We start from the raw sequence: 17,102 nt of genomic DNA, 5'->3' as shown, positions 1-17,102 counted from the left end.
TCTCATTTTATCAGAAATGAGAGAAAATATAGTCAAAAGCTTATGGAATGAAGTTCAGGATCTTGTAGCCAGAAGTTTTCATGTGTCCCACAGCCACTCGGTCCCAAGTAAACACACAGAGGCTTATATTAATTACAAACTGTTTGGCCTATGGCTCAGGCTTATCATTAACTAGCTCTTACAACTTAATTCAACCCATTTCTATTAATCTCTGTTTTGCCACGTGGCTGTGTTGTTGCCAGTCTGCTGGCATTTTGTTCCTCCTTGGGCAGCTAGATCATGTCTCCCTGACTCCACCCTCTTCTCCTTTATCTTTGCTTGGATTTTCCGCCTGGTTCTATTCTGCCTTGCCAAAGGCCATAGCAGCTTCTTTATTAACCAGTGGAAGCAACACATATTCATAGCGTACAGAAAGACCATCCCACCACTGAAGGATCTGGTGGGTTTTCTAATTTAGAAGATCCCACTCCCTCATCAGGAATTCTAATTCCTCAAAATGTCTGAGGGATAATCATGTGTTGAAGTTTTATACTGTACCTGAGATCCTTGGTTGAAGGTTCTAGAATTGTTGAACCTAATTGTTATTTGCCAAAAACCTTTGATTCTATTTCTGGTTTTATTGTGATTTGGCTGCTTAATTGTGGAAATACCAATTTTCTTACTAAGGCAGGCTCCCTGTAAATTGGAGTTTTAATCCTTGAAGCTTATAGGGCTTCACAAGGGGACTCACAGGTGTGAGACTGTGAGAATTACTGATAAGCATTTTTAGGTGGTTTTCAAAACATGAATTCTGGTTTTTGGGAAAAAAATTTCATCATTCATTTCATATGGATTGAACTTGAAGAGTCCTGGTCTCGCCTGTGTTCTAGTTATGACTTGGTTCCTTATCTGCCAGCTTGTTTGTTTGTTTTGTTTAGAGAAATGGAAAGTTTCTGTAGATTTCTGAACCAGTAAATCGTGGGTTGTCATCTCACCGTGTGCTTTTAAGAACGCTGTAGATAATCTCCTTTAAACAAATGTGACCCTTCCGTTCACGGGGACATTAGCAAATGCTGAGAGTGTAGCATTTGTTAATAATAAGTCACGTGCAAAGGAAGAACTGAAGTTATTAAAGACCAAACCAAATATGACCAAACTTGTGGCAGTGATAAACACACACACACAAACCATCAAAATTCCCCTTAATTAAGGCAGCGGCTCTGCTGGGGCCCACATTCCAGGATTCTCCGTAGAGAAAATATGTTTTCTTTATAGGCGAGTTTTATTAGCAGTGATGTTCCGGTATGCGGTTCAGGTTAATTAATGATGTAGTCACCCTGGTGTCTTGCCATGAGCTTTATTCCAGTAAGCAGGGCACTAGGAAATCACGTTGGCTTATCTTGTCGTACCAAAAAGAAATCCGTAATTTGGACCATTGTAATATGTTTCTGTGAGGTATGTCAACAAAGTAATTTAAGAATTCTTACATGAACATGGCCTTTGACTAAGAAATCATTCACTATAAATGATAAGTGTCCTGTTCAGTGGCCTCAATGGTTCTGCACATTCTTAACTATTTTATTGGCTGAAATGATTGAGACTTCAAGGTTCGGACCACCCACAAATTCCAGAGGCACTGACCTTCATTGTATGAGGAGATTTGTACCAAGGGCCATTTTTCCCCCCCACGGGAGCTTTTTTATTATTAATTTTTTATCATGGTAATGTTTTAAAACTTAATTTGGGTTGTGCCTACATAGCAACCTTCCTTGGAGGTTGGAACAACAAAGCAACTGGATTGGAAATTAGATTTTCTCCCTTCCACAGCTAATGTAGTTCGCATCCCTTTGGGAGTTCCCCTTTGCATGGGCTGATGATTTCTCTGAAACTCTATGGAAATTGGTTCAGACAGGAACAAAGGGAGAGGGGACGGCAGTGATGATTCAAATTAGTGTCTCTTCTTCAATGAGAGTCTGGTGTGCTTGCAAGTGCATGTCATCTGCTATCAGTCAAGCCATCTGAGGTTAAGTGAGGTGCCAGTGTGACTGGAATCCCAACTTCGGGGTCTCTGCAGTTGAGTCTTCCTGTAAGATGGGTTGGATTGTTCCTTTGAAACCTCTACCGTCTTTCCGTGGTTCAGACATGGGCCACACACAACTTTGCTTTTCCTTCCGTGATGGAAAGCCATCTCTTCTTTTTTTTTTTTCCTCTTCTCCCAGGCCTCCTGAGAAAGACTCCTAGTGCCTAACATAATGAATTAGGAAAGGGACAGCTTTGTGACCCAGAACAATGACAGCTTTAGGAAGAGGCATCCGAAATACATGAAAAAGAAGATAACACTTGCCGTCAGCGGTGTGCATGCAAACACATACACACAGTCAAGGGAATCCTGTACAGATCCTGTTCAGTATTTTCACCTTCAGCTCTTGCAGGTTCAAGCACCATCCCGTGTTAATTGAATTTTGGCCTTCTTCCAGTGTGTGAGAGCCCGTACCCATGAAATAATGACCTGAGATAAATAGTACCTCTCAGTAGAGAGATCTTTTTATGTAAAATTCTTAAAAGGGACAGAGGGGAAATGAAATGCTTCTGTGTTTGGAAATTATGGGAAGGACAGATGGGCCAGCAAAGGGATTTCGAAGGACCTTGCCCATGGTAGAAAACAGTCGTTCCTGGAGTCTTATAGGTTTGAATGGAGTTTTTCATGGAAGGACTATATGGCTATATGGCTGCTAATCCTCGAGACCAGATTGTCATGAGCATCATGCTTTGGAGACCAGTTGCCTTTGTCGTGGGCATCCCTTTAGGTGGCAGAAATGGGAATAAATGATACAGAGTGGGTTGAATCTCTCTCTGTCGTTATCCTGTTCCCTCAGGACAACAGTTAATAAGCACCCATCATGCAGGTGCTGAGAGGGGTGGGTTTTCTTCATCTGAGTGGCACTTGAACTACATGATGCAATATGGGCTGCTGAGAAGAAACAGGCAGATGTTTGCATCTGTCTGGAATGGGCAAGTATGAGCAGCCAAGGAGGCTTTGTCTCCAGGAGAGGCCGTTTCCCTCCTGGTTGAACAGTGTGAATCAGCAGATGCCTTCTAGGTGAAATGATTGAGCCTTTCAGATCAATATGACAGCATTTGGGGATGGATTTCCCAGCTCGAGAGATCACCTCAAGTGTTACCTAAAATTCCCAGTTGAGACATAGCTTCATTTATTCATTCAACTAGCATATTTGGGGGGATGGGGGTTTAAAAGGCATTTTGCTGGGTGCTGGGGATTCATTGGTACATTACAGCCTCTATTCTCTGGAAGTACTGTTCTTGGAGGAAAAGATAGACAGGTAAACCAAGAGTTGAGAGCAGTCCGGGACTTCATAAACACTAAACTGCAAGTAAAACAAGGTAGCATGGAGATGAATGAATGGGGTGTTTGAGGCTGGTTTGTCTAGGCAAGTCAAAGAAGGCCTGTCTATGTAGATAACAATGAACTGAAACATGATTGGTTAAACCAGTGCTGATGTGCAGTAACCCGGGAGCCCACATTCTGGGTAGTAGGAGGGCAGGTACCAGGGCTTGGAGAGGCACTTGGTCATAGAGAGATGTGTCTGTCTAAGGAGTGGAATGAGTGAAAGAGAGGGGGATAGATGGGGAGGGATAGGTCAGCAGAGGCCATAAGAAAGAAGTAAGGGGGGTGGCAAGCCACTGGTGAATTACCAGAGGAGTCTTTAGCAGAGGGGCCTTTGAACACGTGGTTCATGCATTCTGTAGAGAAGCAAGTGAACTCCTGCCAGGGGAAGTGTGTGTGTGTGTGTGTGTGTGTGTGTGTGTGTGTGTGTGTGTGTGTGTGGTGTGGTGGAAAAAGTAGATCCTGGACCAGATTCTCAGGCTAGAGTTCTTTTCATCAGTGGGGATGGGGTGAGGAACAACAACAACAAAAAACAAACAAACAACAGCAAATACAAACAAGAAGAGCATGAAGTCCACTTGCCCACACTGCTTCTGTCTTCGTGTTGTCTACAGGCCAAAGCAGGAAGAGGTAGCAATTCTGTGAAGGACATGGATTTTTCTTGCACTGAGGTACATACTCTCAGGGTTATCCCAGGAAATAAAGTTGCCTCTCAGCTTAGACTTTGAGATTTATTCTGTATTGTAAACATAAATTTATCCTCAAAAGGCCCGAAACAGACATGACGCTTGGAGTTAAAGCTGCATAAGAAATAGGAACAGGGATGACCAGTGATGCATTTTTGCATCCATCACGCTCCTCCCTCCCCAGAATTGTGATCATTCACTGATGGCTTTTCGATCGAATCCAGGGTTACTTCATTTGTTCACCTACCCACCCATTCACTCGTTGCACAAATGCAGGAGGCAGGTCCCAAGTCAGGAGTGGGTCCAGATGTCTTCCAGGCTCCCACACTCTAGCTAAGTTTATATTGCAGATACCGACGAGTCCAATAGCCACATGGAGGCAGGAAACACAAGATCGTAGCATTCTGTAAACAGGATTACTGAGTGTTCCAGGCTCTGAGTTCATGTTCAGAGCAGGTCTCCTGGTACTGCCCGTCTAGATTCTCCAAACCCCTTCACTACGGTGTCGACACTGAGCCGTATCTCGTACTTCTGACCCTGCTCTCCATATGCGGCTCCCATTCTCAGTCTTTCCATTACTATTTCAAGGACTGTGCTTACTTTAGAAGTTCAGTCCATTCTTCCAAGTAGATGAGAACACTGATCTCAGAGAGGTTAAGGCCGCTCCGCCACGCGGCCATCTTAAATATTTTACGAAATCGATTCCGCGGGCATACAATTACACAAAATCACAACAGTCCGAGCAAGAAAAGCAGCTCGGGGCTTGCTTTCATTGTGCCCTTGGCTGCCATTTTCTGTGGTCTGAGGAGTACAGCCCTCTCCTTGTACCTTGCATTGTCTGTAACGTTCTGCACCAGAAGATTCCTGGAAGCTGTGTTTTCAAAGTGTCCTCTGTGATCATCAGCCACAAGATTGCATCTGCCACTGAGGGCCCCAGTGGGCTTTGAACCTGTTGTTCTTGGGAAATTCAAGCTGTGAGAGGGAGAGGAGAACGCTGTACGTGTGTGCTATGGTGCTTTGAGTCAAAGAAGTAATTGTGTGTACGTGTATGTGTGTACTATGGCGGGTAGGGGAAGGGCATATTTAATTAACCCAACTGAGAAGTACGTAACGGTGTTCTAGGAAGAGTTGGTGAAATGCGCTTACTTGAAAAAAAGAAAGAAAGAAAGAAAGAAAGAAAGAAAGAAAGAAAGAAAGAAAGAAAGAAAGAAAGAAAGAAAGAAATCCCAGTACCCTGAGTCAGGCTGTGGAGTGATCTGGGAGAGGAACGGGAGATGATGTCATTGTTTCTGCATGTTCCCATCCTGGCCACTGAGAGTAAAGGGGCCCAGGGAGTTTGTGGAGGGTGTGTGAGTGTGTCTACAAGGTTAACAGGAACGGGTGGGGTGCGTACGAGTGAGCTGTAAAACAGGATTAATAACCCCTTGTCAGACCTTCCTCCGTTACTGTGTTTTTCGGTAATTTTACTTTGAATGAGAGCTCTCTAGCCAATTAATGTTTATTTGTTTCTTTTGGCAAGGCATGTTGGGGGAAGGGATTGGGATGGGTGAGTTTAAATTTTTTTTTGTTTTGTTTTTTCATTTTGGAGGAAGTGAGTAGCGTGAGTTGGGATTTTCAATGATGCCTCCCCCCTTCCCCTCTCTTCAGAGGCAGGAGGCAAGACATGGCCAGCTGGTGCCTTGAACCGACACAGGTGCAGAGGCTGTGGGGGGTGGGGAGCCAAGAATAATTACAGGTTTCTGAAGCATCAGGCCCTGCCTCACACAAGCGCTCGTCAAGAAAACTGCTCTTTATGGACAATTAATGGTGAAGCTGAGCACCCGTCAGGCCCATCGTTGTTCCTGGGACACCGTCAGTGAGAAAAGAGGCCTTCTCCTAGGCCCATGGGCTCTGAGAAGCCCTCCTTTCCAAACGGGAGAAACTGCTTAGCATTGTCACTGGCTATAAGGGACTTTTCCTTCAGGACTATCCCTTAGGGAGTCTTCTTGTTTAATTTGCAGATCTAGTCCGTTGCTCTTGACAGCAGTATATGGAATAATTTTCTTTGACTCTTCTTAAGGCACGAGTTTTATTTTGTCCGTGAGAACGTATTAATGACTAATACTGAGACATCTACCGAAACTTAGTTTTGAGCTACTAAGCAGCAAATAGTACTTCCACCTACTCGGCCCTAAATGGTGGCTTGGTTGGAAGAGACTGAAAGGAAACAAAGCATCTTCTCCCTATCTAGCAATGGTATCTATAGCACTCCAAAGTTGGCATTTAATTTTCTTTCATGGTTAAGGAACAGTGAGCAACCTTTCTGAGGGCTAACTGCAGACCCCTGGACTCGAAATTGTCTTCACACACATTTGGCTTCAAATTGACGTCAGACACATTTCCAGGTGTTCTGAGAAGTAAGACCTGGAAAGACAGTGGAAGAACCAAGTTTAGAGGGTCTTCCGTATGTGCTCGCTCCAACTTGTTCCTATTTAATGCTATTAACTTGAGAACTGATGTTCAGAGCAGAGGAAAGGCATTCCAAGTTGAGGAAGGAGGAGTAGCCTTCCTCCTATCAGCTTTACGTGAGTTGCCTGACTCTAGTGTTTAATTTGGATTTGAGTTGTTTTGGACAATTTGCTTTATGCATCGAAACTAAAGTTCCCGTGGAAGATGAAAGGGGTATTTGAGGACGCTGCACATCGTGTACCCAGGGAAAGTAATTTCAAAGACACCATCCTCTTCCCAAACTTTTAATCTCCTTCCTTCCTGGCTTCCCCAAGGAAAAATATACAAACAAATATTTTCTTTGTATGTTGGAAATCATTTGGGGAGGAGAAGCCCTTGAAGAGGTTTTGCTATAAATTTCCTAACTTTCATGTTTGCTCAGAATTAAATTAATTTTCACAGCATTGTCTCTCAGAATTTACAAATTACTAGAGGGAGATATTTTAATTTGGTTTCAGCTCTAGCAACCAGTTGATGTGAGAAAGAGTCAGGAGGAATGTGATCTTGCATTGCCTATGGTACCCTGGTTGTTTTGTGGAGTTCAGCAGTTCTGACAGCAGTGTGTAATACTATTGTACCTATGGGGTGTGCTATTGATGTGTTGTGGGGTTTTTTTTTTCCCTTAACCTAATAGCTAAAACATGCAGTAAGAGATTTTTATTTGTACTGTATTCTTGCTTACTCGACTTTTCTAGACAGAGTTCTTTCTTTTCCAACTTTCTGCCAAACTGTGATTGTGATAGAGATCAAGAAAAGGTGAACATTGTCTTGGGACTGACTTTCTAAGCTGGTGGGGGTGGGGGTGGGGATTAGTGACACTGGTCTGTCTGCATATTCTGTCCTGAAGTGTGCTCAGTGTGACTACACTGTTTCTCAGCCCTCTTTCAAATGTTGAGGCCATGGGATGCAAGCACTTGGAAGTTGACTTTCTGCCACAGGCTTCCTGGGCTTGTCGCTGGTGGCTCTCCTCCTCTAGCCACAGAGAAAAATGGTACCAGATCTCTCTGGTTCCTTTTCCATCTTTCAATTCTGACCTAATTTTAAAAGAGTAAAAATATGTCAGCATCTTTGATCCTATCATTCTTTGAAGAGAACAAAGCTATGAAGGTCCCATCCATATCAATCTTTATAAGTCTTTTTGTTGATTTCAGGAGTTGGATGAATCCTCCTTTTTTGCTGCAAAGTTTAAGTATAAGCTCATCCACAAAGTCTCTGGGAGGGATGTGTTAGAAAATGTCCACAGAAAAGGAACCCAATTCCCTGCCAACCCCCACCCCCCAAGTAGCTTGTTTGGTTTCATGCTGAATTTCCATTCTGGGATGCTTCTGAAGATTTCAAAGCGCGCGCGCACACACACACACACACACACACACACACACACACACACACACACACACACACAGAGTGAGCTTTAGGGCCCTCCCTGGAGAAAGCAAGCGGTTGGTTCCCCTCTCTCTGTGTGAGGCTCTTTGGGGACTGTGGCACCGTGGTTAATAGCACGTGGCAAAACCACATATAATAATTGGCAGAAAGAGGTTCCCATGGGCCGCCGAGTGCAGTTCACCTGTGGGTAATTACCTGGGTGAACATTCTTGCTCGGAACAGAAGTTCACCCCTTCCTTACCAGGAATGTCCTCCTCACCTCTCATTACCATCAACATCAACATCAGGCCAAAGGCTGATCTCACAGGAAGCAGGACTTTGCATGTTTCAAAAAGTGGAAGGCTGTATTTCTCCTCATTTTTGCATCTATATGTTTTCCCTAAAATCGTCTTATCTCTGTGTAGGCTTAACTCTTGACCCTTTTAGGTGAGACAAGTGGGATGATTGTAAGAAAGGACAACTTGACAAAAAGACCACAAATGACCATTGATTGATTAGCAAATTACGTATTGATTACTGGCCTTTTATTTCTTTGACTTTGCATTATTCCAGAAAAAAAAATCATTAGCAAAATGTAATTTATTTTCCTGTTTTTCTTTTTTTGTAATTTAACTTGCTAACTTGAATACACATAGATCCAAAAACTCCAGGTTACTTGTTCTGCCACAGTTTTTAAGCAATAGCAAAGATATTTCACCTATGTCTGTGTCTCATGTTCAAATTGAGATCGAGAATACAAATGAAAACTTTTTATGCCCTAAACATTTTGAAAAGGGGGTGGACCTGGGGAGTCTAGGCTGGAGCCTGCACTTCTTAGTTTTAAGATCGTCATCTTAAGGTATCCAGACATCCCACCAATCAGTCCACGCTTAGATTCATTTTGCAGATATGTTTCATTGTCCAGGCTTGGGGAGGAGTGTCTTTCAACATTTGGCAATCAGCACATTTTTCTCAGCACCGTGTTTTGTAGACCAGGCTTCCTGTGGGAGCTAGACTCCGGGCTGAGATTTGAGTGAAGAATGGTTAGTGGGAGGGAAGGTGAGAGATTGCATCAAGCATGTAGACTTGGGGAAAATTAAAGAGGAAAATGAGTGAGAAAAACCCTTCAGGGAGATGGTAAGGGCTCACCCTCAAGATTGGTAGGTTTGGTATGATTGGTGATGCAGTAGGCCTGAGTGGAACCAGAACCTTTTGCTGACTTTGGCATCATATAACCAAGTGTTTTACGTTTCTCTTGAACCCATGACAGTAACTGTTTACTGCCAGTGAGAGGGGAGTTTTGATAGGCTAGTGTGCTGCAAGACTGGAATTTTCCTGTTCTCCTTCAACTTTGGTTTCTGGGACTTGTCATAGAAGTAGAGGTATGGCAGTAAGAGATTTGAAATCTTTTTAAAATAATTTTTTCTGCCATTTATTTATTTGTGTGATGTGAGACAAGAGACAGAGAGACAAGAAAGGGAGGTTCGTGTCAAGGTGCCCATGTGGAGGTCAGTTCCCTCCTTCCACACGTGGGTTCTAGGAATCAGACTCGGAAGCCAGATCATCAGGAGTGGCAGCCAGCACCTTCCCCCACAAAGCCATTTCGCCAGCCCATTTTCTTTCTTTCTTTTTCTAAAGCCAAGTCTTGGATTATTACCTTTAACAAGCTTGTTTCAATAAGCAAAAGGGCTGTGAAAGCATGAAGCGAGTCATGAAGGAGCTTTTAGAGTGAGCGTTTCAGAGGCAGTTTCAGGTGATACTTATTAGGAGACTGGGCAGAGAAACCGTGCATTTCGGAATTGGGCTATCACAGTCTTCACGGAGCTCATCTGTGACTCATCAACATATAAGGAAATCACTTAGCACTTGGAAACATTCTTTCCTTTGCCTGAAATAATGGTTTGTTCAGGAGTCAGGCTGAAGCGACAGAGCAAGTCCTAAGTTGTGTTGTTAGGTCAGGCTTTGAGAGTCTCTGTCACCAAGGTGAGATGGCAGACAGGCATACTTTGTGTCGTTAAACTGACATCTGCTGACCCAGACTTGGAGTTTGTTGGCTGAAGTGTCATCAGAATAGAGAGAATCATGTGAGCTATATTCAAATTTATAGCCTAGAGATATTACTAGCTTGCCCTGATGTTTGCTCAATTTCCTTCTCCTGCTTCCCTTCAATATATCTAACTATGGTATAATTATCATCGTCAGGAAATTATCATTGGGAAAAATACCATTAGCTAATTGTATACTTTATTTGAATTGCATTATTTTCCCACTATTTTATTGGTCTAAGATCCATTATATTTAAATGTCATATCATATTGTCTCTTATAGTCTATGACCATGACATTTGTAACTGGTCGGTTGTTTTGTGTAATGAATTCCATTTGGGTTTATTTGATATTTTCTCATAATTAGATTGAGTTTATGTATCTTTGGTAGGAATACCACAGAGTAATGTAGTACCCCATCGAGCATAGCATACAGGAGTACATGTTGCCACTATGACTTGTCACTAGTGTGTTAACTATGAACAATGGTTCAGGTGGTGTCTGCCGGCTTTCCCGACTGGGAAGTTATTGTTTTTGTCTTTGGATTTAACATCTGGTTGGGAGATACTTTGAAAGGACAAATACCTTGTTTCTTATGTTTTCATCTCTTGAGCCTTTATTGATTGGTCTTACTTGGTATCATTATTGCTTTGCTGTTTGCATCATGGTGGTTTTTTAATTACTGTCAGCATTTCTCCATATAAATTGTAATTTTATATAAGGAAAAACTGATCTTTTCCCCTCCATTTATTTATTGAATCATTCCTTTAGAGTGGTATGGGGCTTTAATTTATTTGGGTTATAATCCATTATCATTATCAATAATTCCCCTCATTGTCCATATTTGGCCACTGAAGACTTCCGTAAGTTAGAAGCATGGAGTCTTTACTGCACCCTGCTTCCCTCATGAGCAATCCCTTACATTTCCTTGTCTTCTGGGATCACAGACCTTCTAGGCTTAGCTTACTGATTTTACCCCAGTCTGTGAAACAAGTATTTTTCTAGAGAATCCCGCCTTTCTTTGCTGGATAGTCATATTTAGGAACCAAGGCCCTTGTGCTATTGTTCCTGGGGTATCTTTACCTTTAAGTTTTCTTAGTAGATAGAGTGAGGTGATACCTTTGTGAATGCTTGTACATCATAGACACATTTATTTCTGTCTCCACCTGTATGGGTGTGTAGAATTAATATATATGAAAATCCATGAGCACATAGTGGTGCCTAATTTTCTCATTAAACGTTGAAGGCTTTGGTTAAGGCAGTCTTGCAGATCTTTACAAATGACATTGCAAATGAACTTACTGCCTTCGATGTAATCTCGTCATAGTGTTCCATTAACTCATAGCATTTCAGTTTCTATACTCCTGACAGTAAATTCTTTAAACTCCTCATCCTAGGCTCCAGCTGAAAATATGCCTTTTATCTAAGCTTTATTTTTAACAGAAATTACAGGGAGTGGATTTCTCAAGACAGGAATCCCTCCATAGTGACTTGATAGGTTTTTCTGCACCTTCCAATTGACACTCATGGAAGATACCCTACAAATTACAGTGTTTTTGAAGTAGCTCAGATTTTAGAGACATCGATATATATTTCCATGTTTCCAGTGTAAGGACTCCTGGGAGGCAAATCCTGACGTACTGGGAAGGCTATTTTTTAAAATCCTTTTATAATAGTATCTAAATGTGTTTAAAATATTCCAGCTTCTCAGAACTTACAGTATGAAGAGATCTGAGCCTCATACCAATCCATTTATTTCCTATCTTTGAATTGCAAACCATATAAATAGACAGGGTATAGTAAAGCTCCATCCCTAGACCCAGCAACTAGGTGTGTGACATTAATCCTTGCACAGGAGACAGAGAACTACCCCCAGGACATCCAATAACCCATGACTCAGCTGATTTTTACCTGGAACATGTCCACATCTCAAAGCCCTGGTTCTCCTCTTTGGGCAAACGAGCAAGAATAATTCTGATGTGTACCCAAAGCCATGTTTTAGTGGTCATTTCTAAAACTGCCTACCTCAGCAAGCTGAGCCATACTCTAGACTGTAATGTAAACCTCAGTAAATTTAAAAGGCTTGATATCTATAAAGTCTGTTATTTGATCACAAAGAAATAAACCCAGGAAACAGTAATAGATACCTAGAAAAATCTCCAAATATCTGGACATTAACATATGTTTTACTTGCTCCCAGTAATGATGGATTCCTCTACTGAAACAATTATAAAATAATGAGCATAATAGAAAAACGTCGACACGAAGGTGCTGGAGAGATAAGAGAAGCAGATGGATTTTGATGACAAATACATGAGAGTAGGGGACGAGACAATTATGTTCCAGTTTTGTGTGTGTGTGTGTGTGTGTGTTTGCTTTGGTTTTTAATTGTCACTAGGTGTCGGGTGGCGGAGTCACTGGGGTGACTGACTTTTGAAAAGTGGAGGAGAGAGAGTGACCATGGCAATAGTAGTTGCATCTTTGATAAATGTTGTGTACTTGTTGGGTGCCGGGTACTGTACTTGGCGGGAAACGGTGTAGAAGGAGAAAGAGGAGCGCAGCAGTTTTAAGATTAGGATTTTAGAACACAGACCTTAATCCACAGAGTGATGACGGAGGGCTTGGACGGTGACAAGAAGGTGATAATCTACAGCAGTTAGGTGGAGAAAGAAAGGGGGAAATGTCCAGGCAGAGAATTCAGAAAAGGGTCCAGCAAGGAAATGCAAATTCCAGACCTGAGAAGGTGGCAGGATTGGGCTATTTGTTTCTGATATGAAGTACCTGGAAGAACTGAGCTGGATATTTATTTAGTCGGCAAGTTAAACACATCAGAACTTAGTTTTCAAGGAAGCCTGCTTTGATGAGCACCTCCACCTTAGACATCAGACAGTTCCTTACTCACTGACCCCCTCAACAGCTTACAAACACACTTGCAGTCACCTTGCTTGGTGAATTCATGCCACTTGTAGCTCATGACTGTTTACGCTGCACCTACATCACATGGATATTCGACCACATCTTGTATCATATAAATCCGTACTTCAAGCATGGTAGCTGTGTGAATACTTGTAATGTGAATGTTGAATGAATATGGAAACCACCTATTGGCTTGTGGCATTAAACACCAGCTGTGAAGCCCAAAGCTGATTTTTAGTTATAAATCTGATTCTTATTCAGAAATACAAATGATTTACCTGGTCTGCCTAAACACCAGTCGGTTTAAATGTTACCAAAATAAAATCCTTTGACAGACACAACATATCTAGGTATGCCATCAGAATATGTCCTGAACAGAATAAGGTCCTGCAGCCAGAACACTGGGTGGATAGAAGCGCTTTGGAGGTGGTAAATCTGGACCGAGTCACATTTTGAATTGCCATTAGCGTTTCTTTTTTGAAGCCTTTAGAAGACAGAGTGGAAATGAGAGGCGAGTGTGCAAACTAGCACCGTCATTTTATAGACGAGTCTGGAGTAGTAAAATTGAGAAGACCTTTGGAATACAAACTGATTTTTGCCATCAAAGTGTTCTTGCCATCTTGCAAGGACTTAGGAGTACCTTGGTTGAAGATTTGCTAAAACTAACCTTTTTGGTGCCTCTCTGTCTACCATGTGAAAGTTTTATGCTCTGCTTTATAATCTTCTATGTTTCATAGGTCTTTCACTCGCTACATAGGCCAGCCTGGCCTGGAACTCAGAGATCTGCCTGCCTCTGACTCCTGAGTACTGGGATTAAAAGGGTGCATTCCCACACCTGGTACCTTTCATAGGTCGTAATCACTGTCTTTGAACTTACTTTTACTGGATAGTCAGAGATGGCAGGCGGTCGTAATGAGATCCATGCCTCCTGCCGCACAGTGGAGAGCAATTGCATTTGTTATAATGTACTATAGACAATAGAAGTCTTGTCTTAGGTCTCAAAGATTTTATAATAGGCATTCTGTAGAATGATATCCAATTCTTGTGGTCATAGAATCCAGGCCCAAGTCAGGGCTGGCTCTGGCTGACGACTCCAGAAGCTACCTCTTTGACTCTTTGATTAAACAGGGTTTTCTATGCAGATCAATTGGTAAAGTTGACTTAATTTTATAACTTCTTCAAGTCTGTCTTGAACATCAAAATGGGACCATGGACAATCTTTGCTTCTGTTTGTTGCTTCTACTGGCAAATCCTAGGGGTGTTTGGAGCATCTTAGCTGCTGGAAATGAAAGAGAGTGTGTGATTTTGTTATTGAGGTTCTATGGATTTCACAGGCGTGAGATAGTCCCTCTGGGGCGCCAGTTTTTGCTCTACTATGGTAGCTGAAGTCATCCATGTGATCCTGTTGAACTCTTCAGAAGTGCTCAGGGAGTAAATACCAAGGCATCAGACCCATGGGCAAGAGCATTTCAGACACTGGCCATGAAAGCCTTCTCTGCCCTTTGCCTCCAGTGTCCTTTGCCTCTGATGGTTACTTCTCTCCTTCCTTCCCCCACAGACATGCCTGGAGTTGGAACGCTACCTCCAGACAGAACCCCGACGGATCTCTGAGACCTTTGGTGAGGACTTGGACTGCTTCCTCCACGCCTCTCCTCCCCCCGTGCATTGAGGAAAGCTTCCGGCGCCTAGACCCCCTGCTGCTCCCAGTGGAAGCCACCATCTGTGAGAAGAGCTCCGCAGTGGACATTTTGCTCTCTCGGGACAAGTTGCTATCTGAGACCTGCCTCAGCCTCCAGCCAACCAGCTCTTCTCTAGACAGCTACACAGCGGTCAACCAGGCCCAGCTCAACGCAGTGACCTCATTAACGCCCCCCTCATCCCCTGAGCTCAGCCGCCATCTGGTCAAAACCTCACAGACTCTCTCAGCCGTGGATGGCACGGTGACGTTGAAACTGGTGGCCAAGAAGGCTTCCCTCGGCTCGGTGAAGGTGGGAGGGGTGGCGGCGGCGGCGGCAGCCGTGACACCAGCTGGAGCAGTTAAGAGTGGACAGAGCGACAGTGAACAAGGAGGGGTAGGGGCTGACACATGCCCCGAAAACAAGAAGAGGGTCCACCGCTGTCAGTTTAACGGGTGCCGGAAAGTTTATACAAAAAGCTCCCACTTAAAGGCCCACCAGAGGACTCACACAGGTAGTGGTACAAGTTGGCCGCAGGTCATTTCTTCCTCTTTTGTGCGTTCCCCTTGTGGTGGGATGGGCGGCTCTTAGGAGGGGTTGCCTTCGTGCGCACACTAGGTGGGCACAGAGAGGCAGGAGGGCTGGCTAGGGATGTAAAATGACTCTCACTTCCAGCTCTAGGGTCTTAGGTTCTCCCAGCGCAGGACATGGAATTTTTCACTGCCTGGCTGAAAGGGAGCTGGTTTCAGAGGCAAGGCCAACAGTTCTGAGGCCAAAGGGGGGAGGCTCCGGAGGTGTGACTCACAGACACATGTGACATCCCCAGTGCCTCCACACTGGCATTTGTCAATGTTTTGCGAGTGTGCCTCAGCAGGTTGGATCCACAGTAGAAGTTGAAGAGGTGCATTTCAAAAACATTCACAGTTACACAAAGTAGCCAGGGTGTCCCTAGTCACTCTTTCCCCAGCATCCCTGATTTTTTTATCAAAGTCACCAACAGCAGGAGGGTTTCAGAGTTCATTAGACGTGATCATCCTATAATTAATTGGCATCTCCTCTTTTGCATTGTTCTCTGGCGCGTGCTTTATGGAGAGATGGCAGAATTGCTTTTTAATGAGCTTGTTACCGAGAAGAAGTTGTTAAAGTGATTACATGGCTGTGTGTGTGTGTGGGAAGGGTAGTGGTGGGGGAGGAGACTGTATATTTCACTCAGGATTCCTGTGCTGATTCCAAGGAATCGTATTGGTCTTTGGGGGTAGCGGGGTCATTTGGAAGTGAGGAGTTTATACAGAAGAGAGGGAAATTGTCATTTCCTTTAAAAACTGTCTTTGTTTTCAGTTTTGGGGTTTGGAGCTTGAGGTGATGTCTCTTCTTGGTCAGCTAAAGTGCCACGAGGAATAGTTACTGGGATTGGTGGTTTGTAGGTGGGTCACTAACGGTGCCTCCCTTGTATGGTTTTTGTGTACTGCTTAGGGAGAATCCCCAAAGGTCTAAGAGAGTAAGAATGTTCTCAAAGTAGGTGATGGCCTGTGAGGTAAGGGAAGTGCCTGGGGCCAGGTAGGTTGTGCAGGCCTTTCAATCCCAGCACTCAGGACGCAGAGACAAGTGGATCTCCATGAGTTCTAGGCCAGTCTGGTCTAAATAAGTGAATACCAGCCTAGTCAGAGCTACATAAGACAGTAAGACGTGGTCTGAATACACAACCAAGCAACCCAACAGCAATATAGCTCTGAAGGTCTCTCTGAGCTCTGATGTTCAGGCAGTCCGGGTGATGTCTTTGTGTGACCATAAACAGTTTTCCTGAAGGAAAAGACGTCCAGTGTGAGGAGAAGCCTCTGGTGTGAACCTCAGTGGTCCTCTCATGAAGTGAAGATGACTAGCGTTGCTTCCTATGTCCCGACTTAGGCGTACACTCATAGGACTAAGCTGGAAGCACTATGTGGCTCTTGCTGGGTTTCTGGAATGGTCTCCCTAACGTAGCTTTTGGATCTCATGGCCCAACTTTAGAATCCTATCCGAATCTGAGCTCAAGTTCTCCAGTTCCAGACACTAAAGTCAAAGCTTCCTTCTGTTTTCAGTCTTTTCCCTTTCCCCCTCTCTGGATACTATCGGAAATCACTTTAATTTTCACTTTTTTCTTTGTTGAGTTGGGGAAGAAAGTAATGACAAGATGCTACAGTACTCCCAGGCTGCAGAACAAAACTCACTCCTCTCCCCCTAGGAAACCAAAGAAAGTAAAATGAAGCGAGAACGTTGCGATAGGCCGGGTGGTGGAATACATGGCTGTAGCTAGCTACCTTTCCAAACGTTTGACACTAACCAAGTTACCTCTTGTGTAGAAGCTGGGCGCCTTTAAGGAACAGAGACTCAGGGAGTGGTGGGGGAGAATCTGGAGCATTCTCTTCTTTCCACCCTGTGACCCCAGCAGAGGTGTTGGAAGGGTAACTGTGACGACTGATGCATTATTTGGGAATTTGTTCTTTGAAAATGGGTACTCACAGTACTAAGATGGAGCTTGTTGTGCATAGCACCTGCAACCACTTAC

General features: G+C 43.6%; 1 protein-coding gene across 1 annotated transcript in view; it reads left to right on the top strand.

The window, feature by feature from the left end:
- Klf7 (KLF transcription factor 7) overlaps positions 1-17,102 on the top strand; it is a 92,041-nt gene that overhangs the window by 26,667 nt on the left and 48,272 nt on the right. The window contains 2 exon segments of the mRNA XM_052749669.1: positions 14,440-14,535; positions 14,537-15,071. Coding sequence (XP_052605629.1) covers positions 14,440-14,535; positions 14,537-15,071 — 631 coding nt within the window.

Source organism: Peromyscus californicus, unplaced genomic scaffold, assembly GCF_007827085.1.
Source record: "Peromyscus californicus insignis strain IS unplaced genomic scaffold, ASM782708v3 Scaffold_21__1_contigs__length_65335640, whole genome shotgun sequence".
Classification (NCBI taxonomy): Eukaryota; Metazoa; Chordata; class Mammalia; order Rodentia; family Cricetidae; genus Peromyscus; species Peromyscus californicus.
This window is presented reverse-complemented; position numbering and strand designations above follow the sequence as displayed.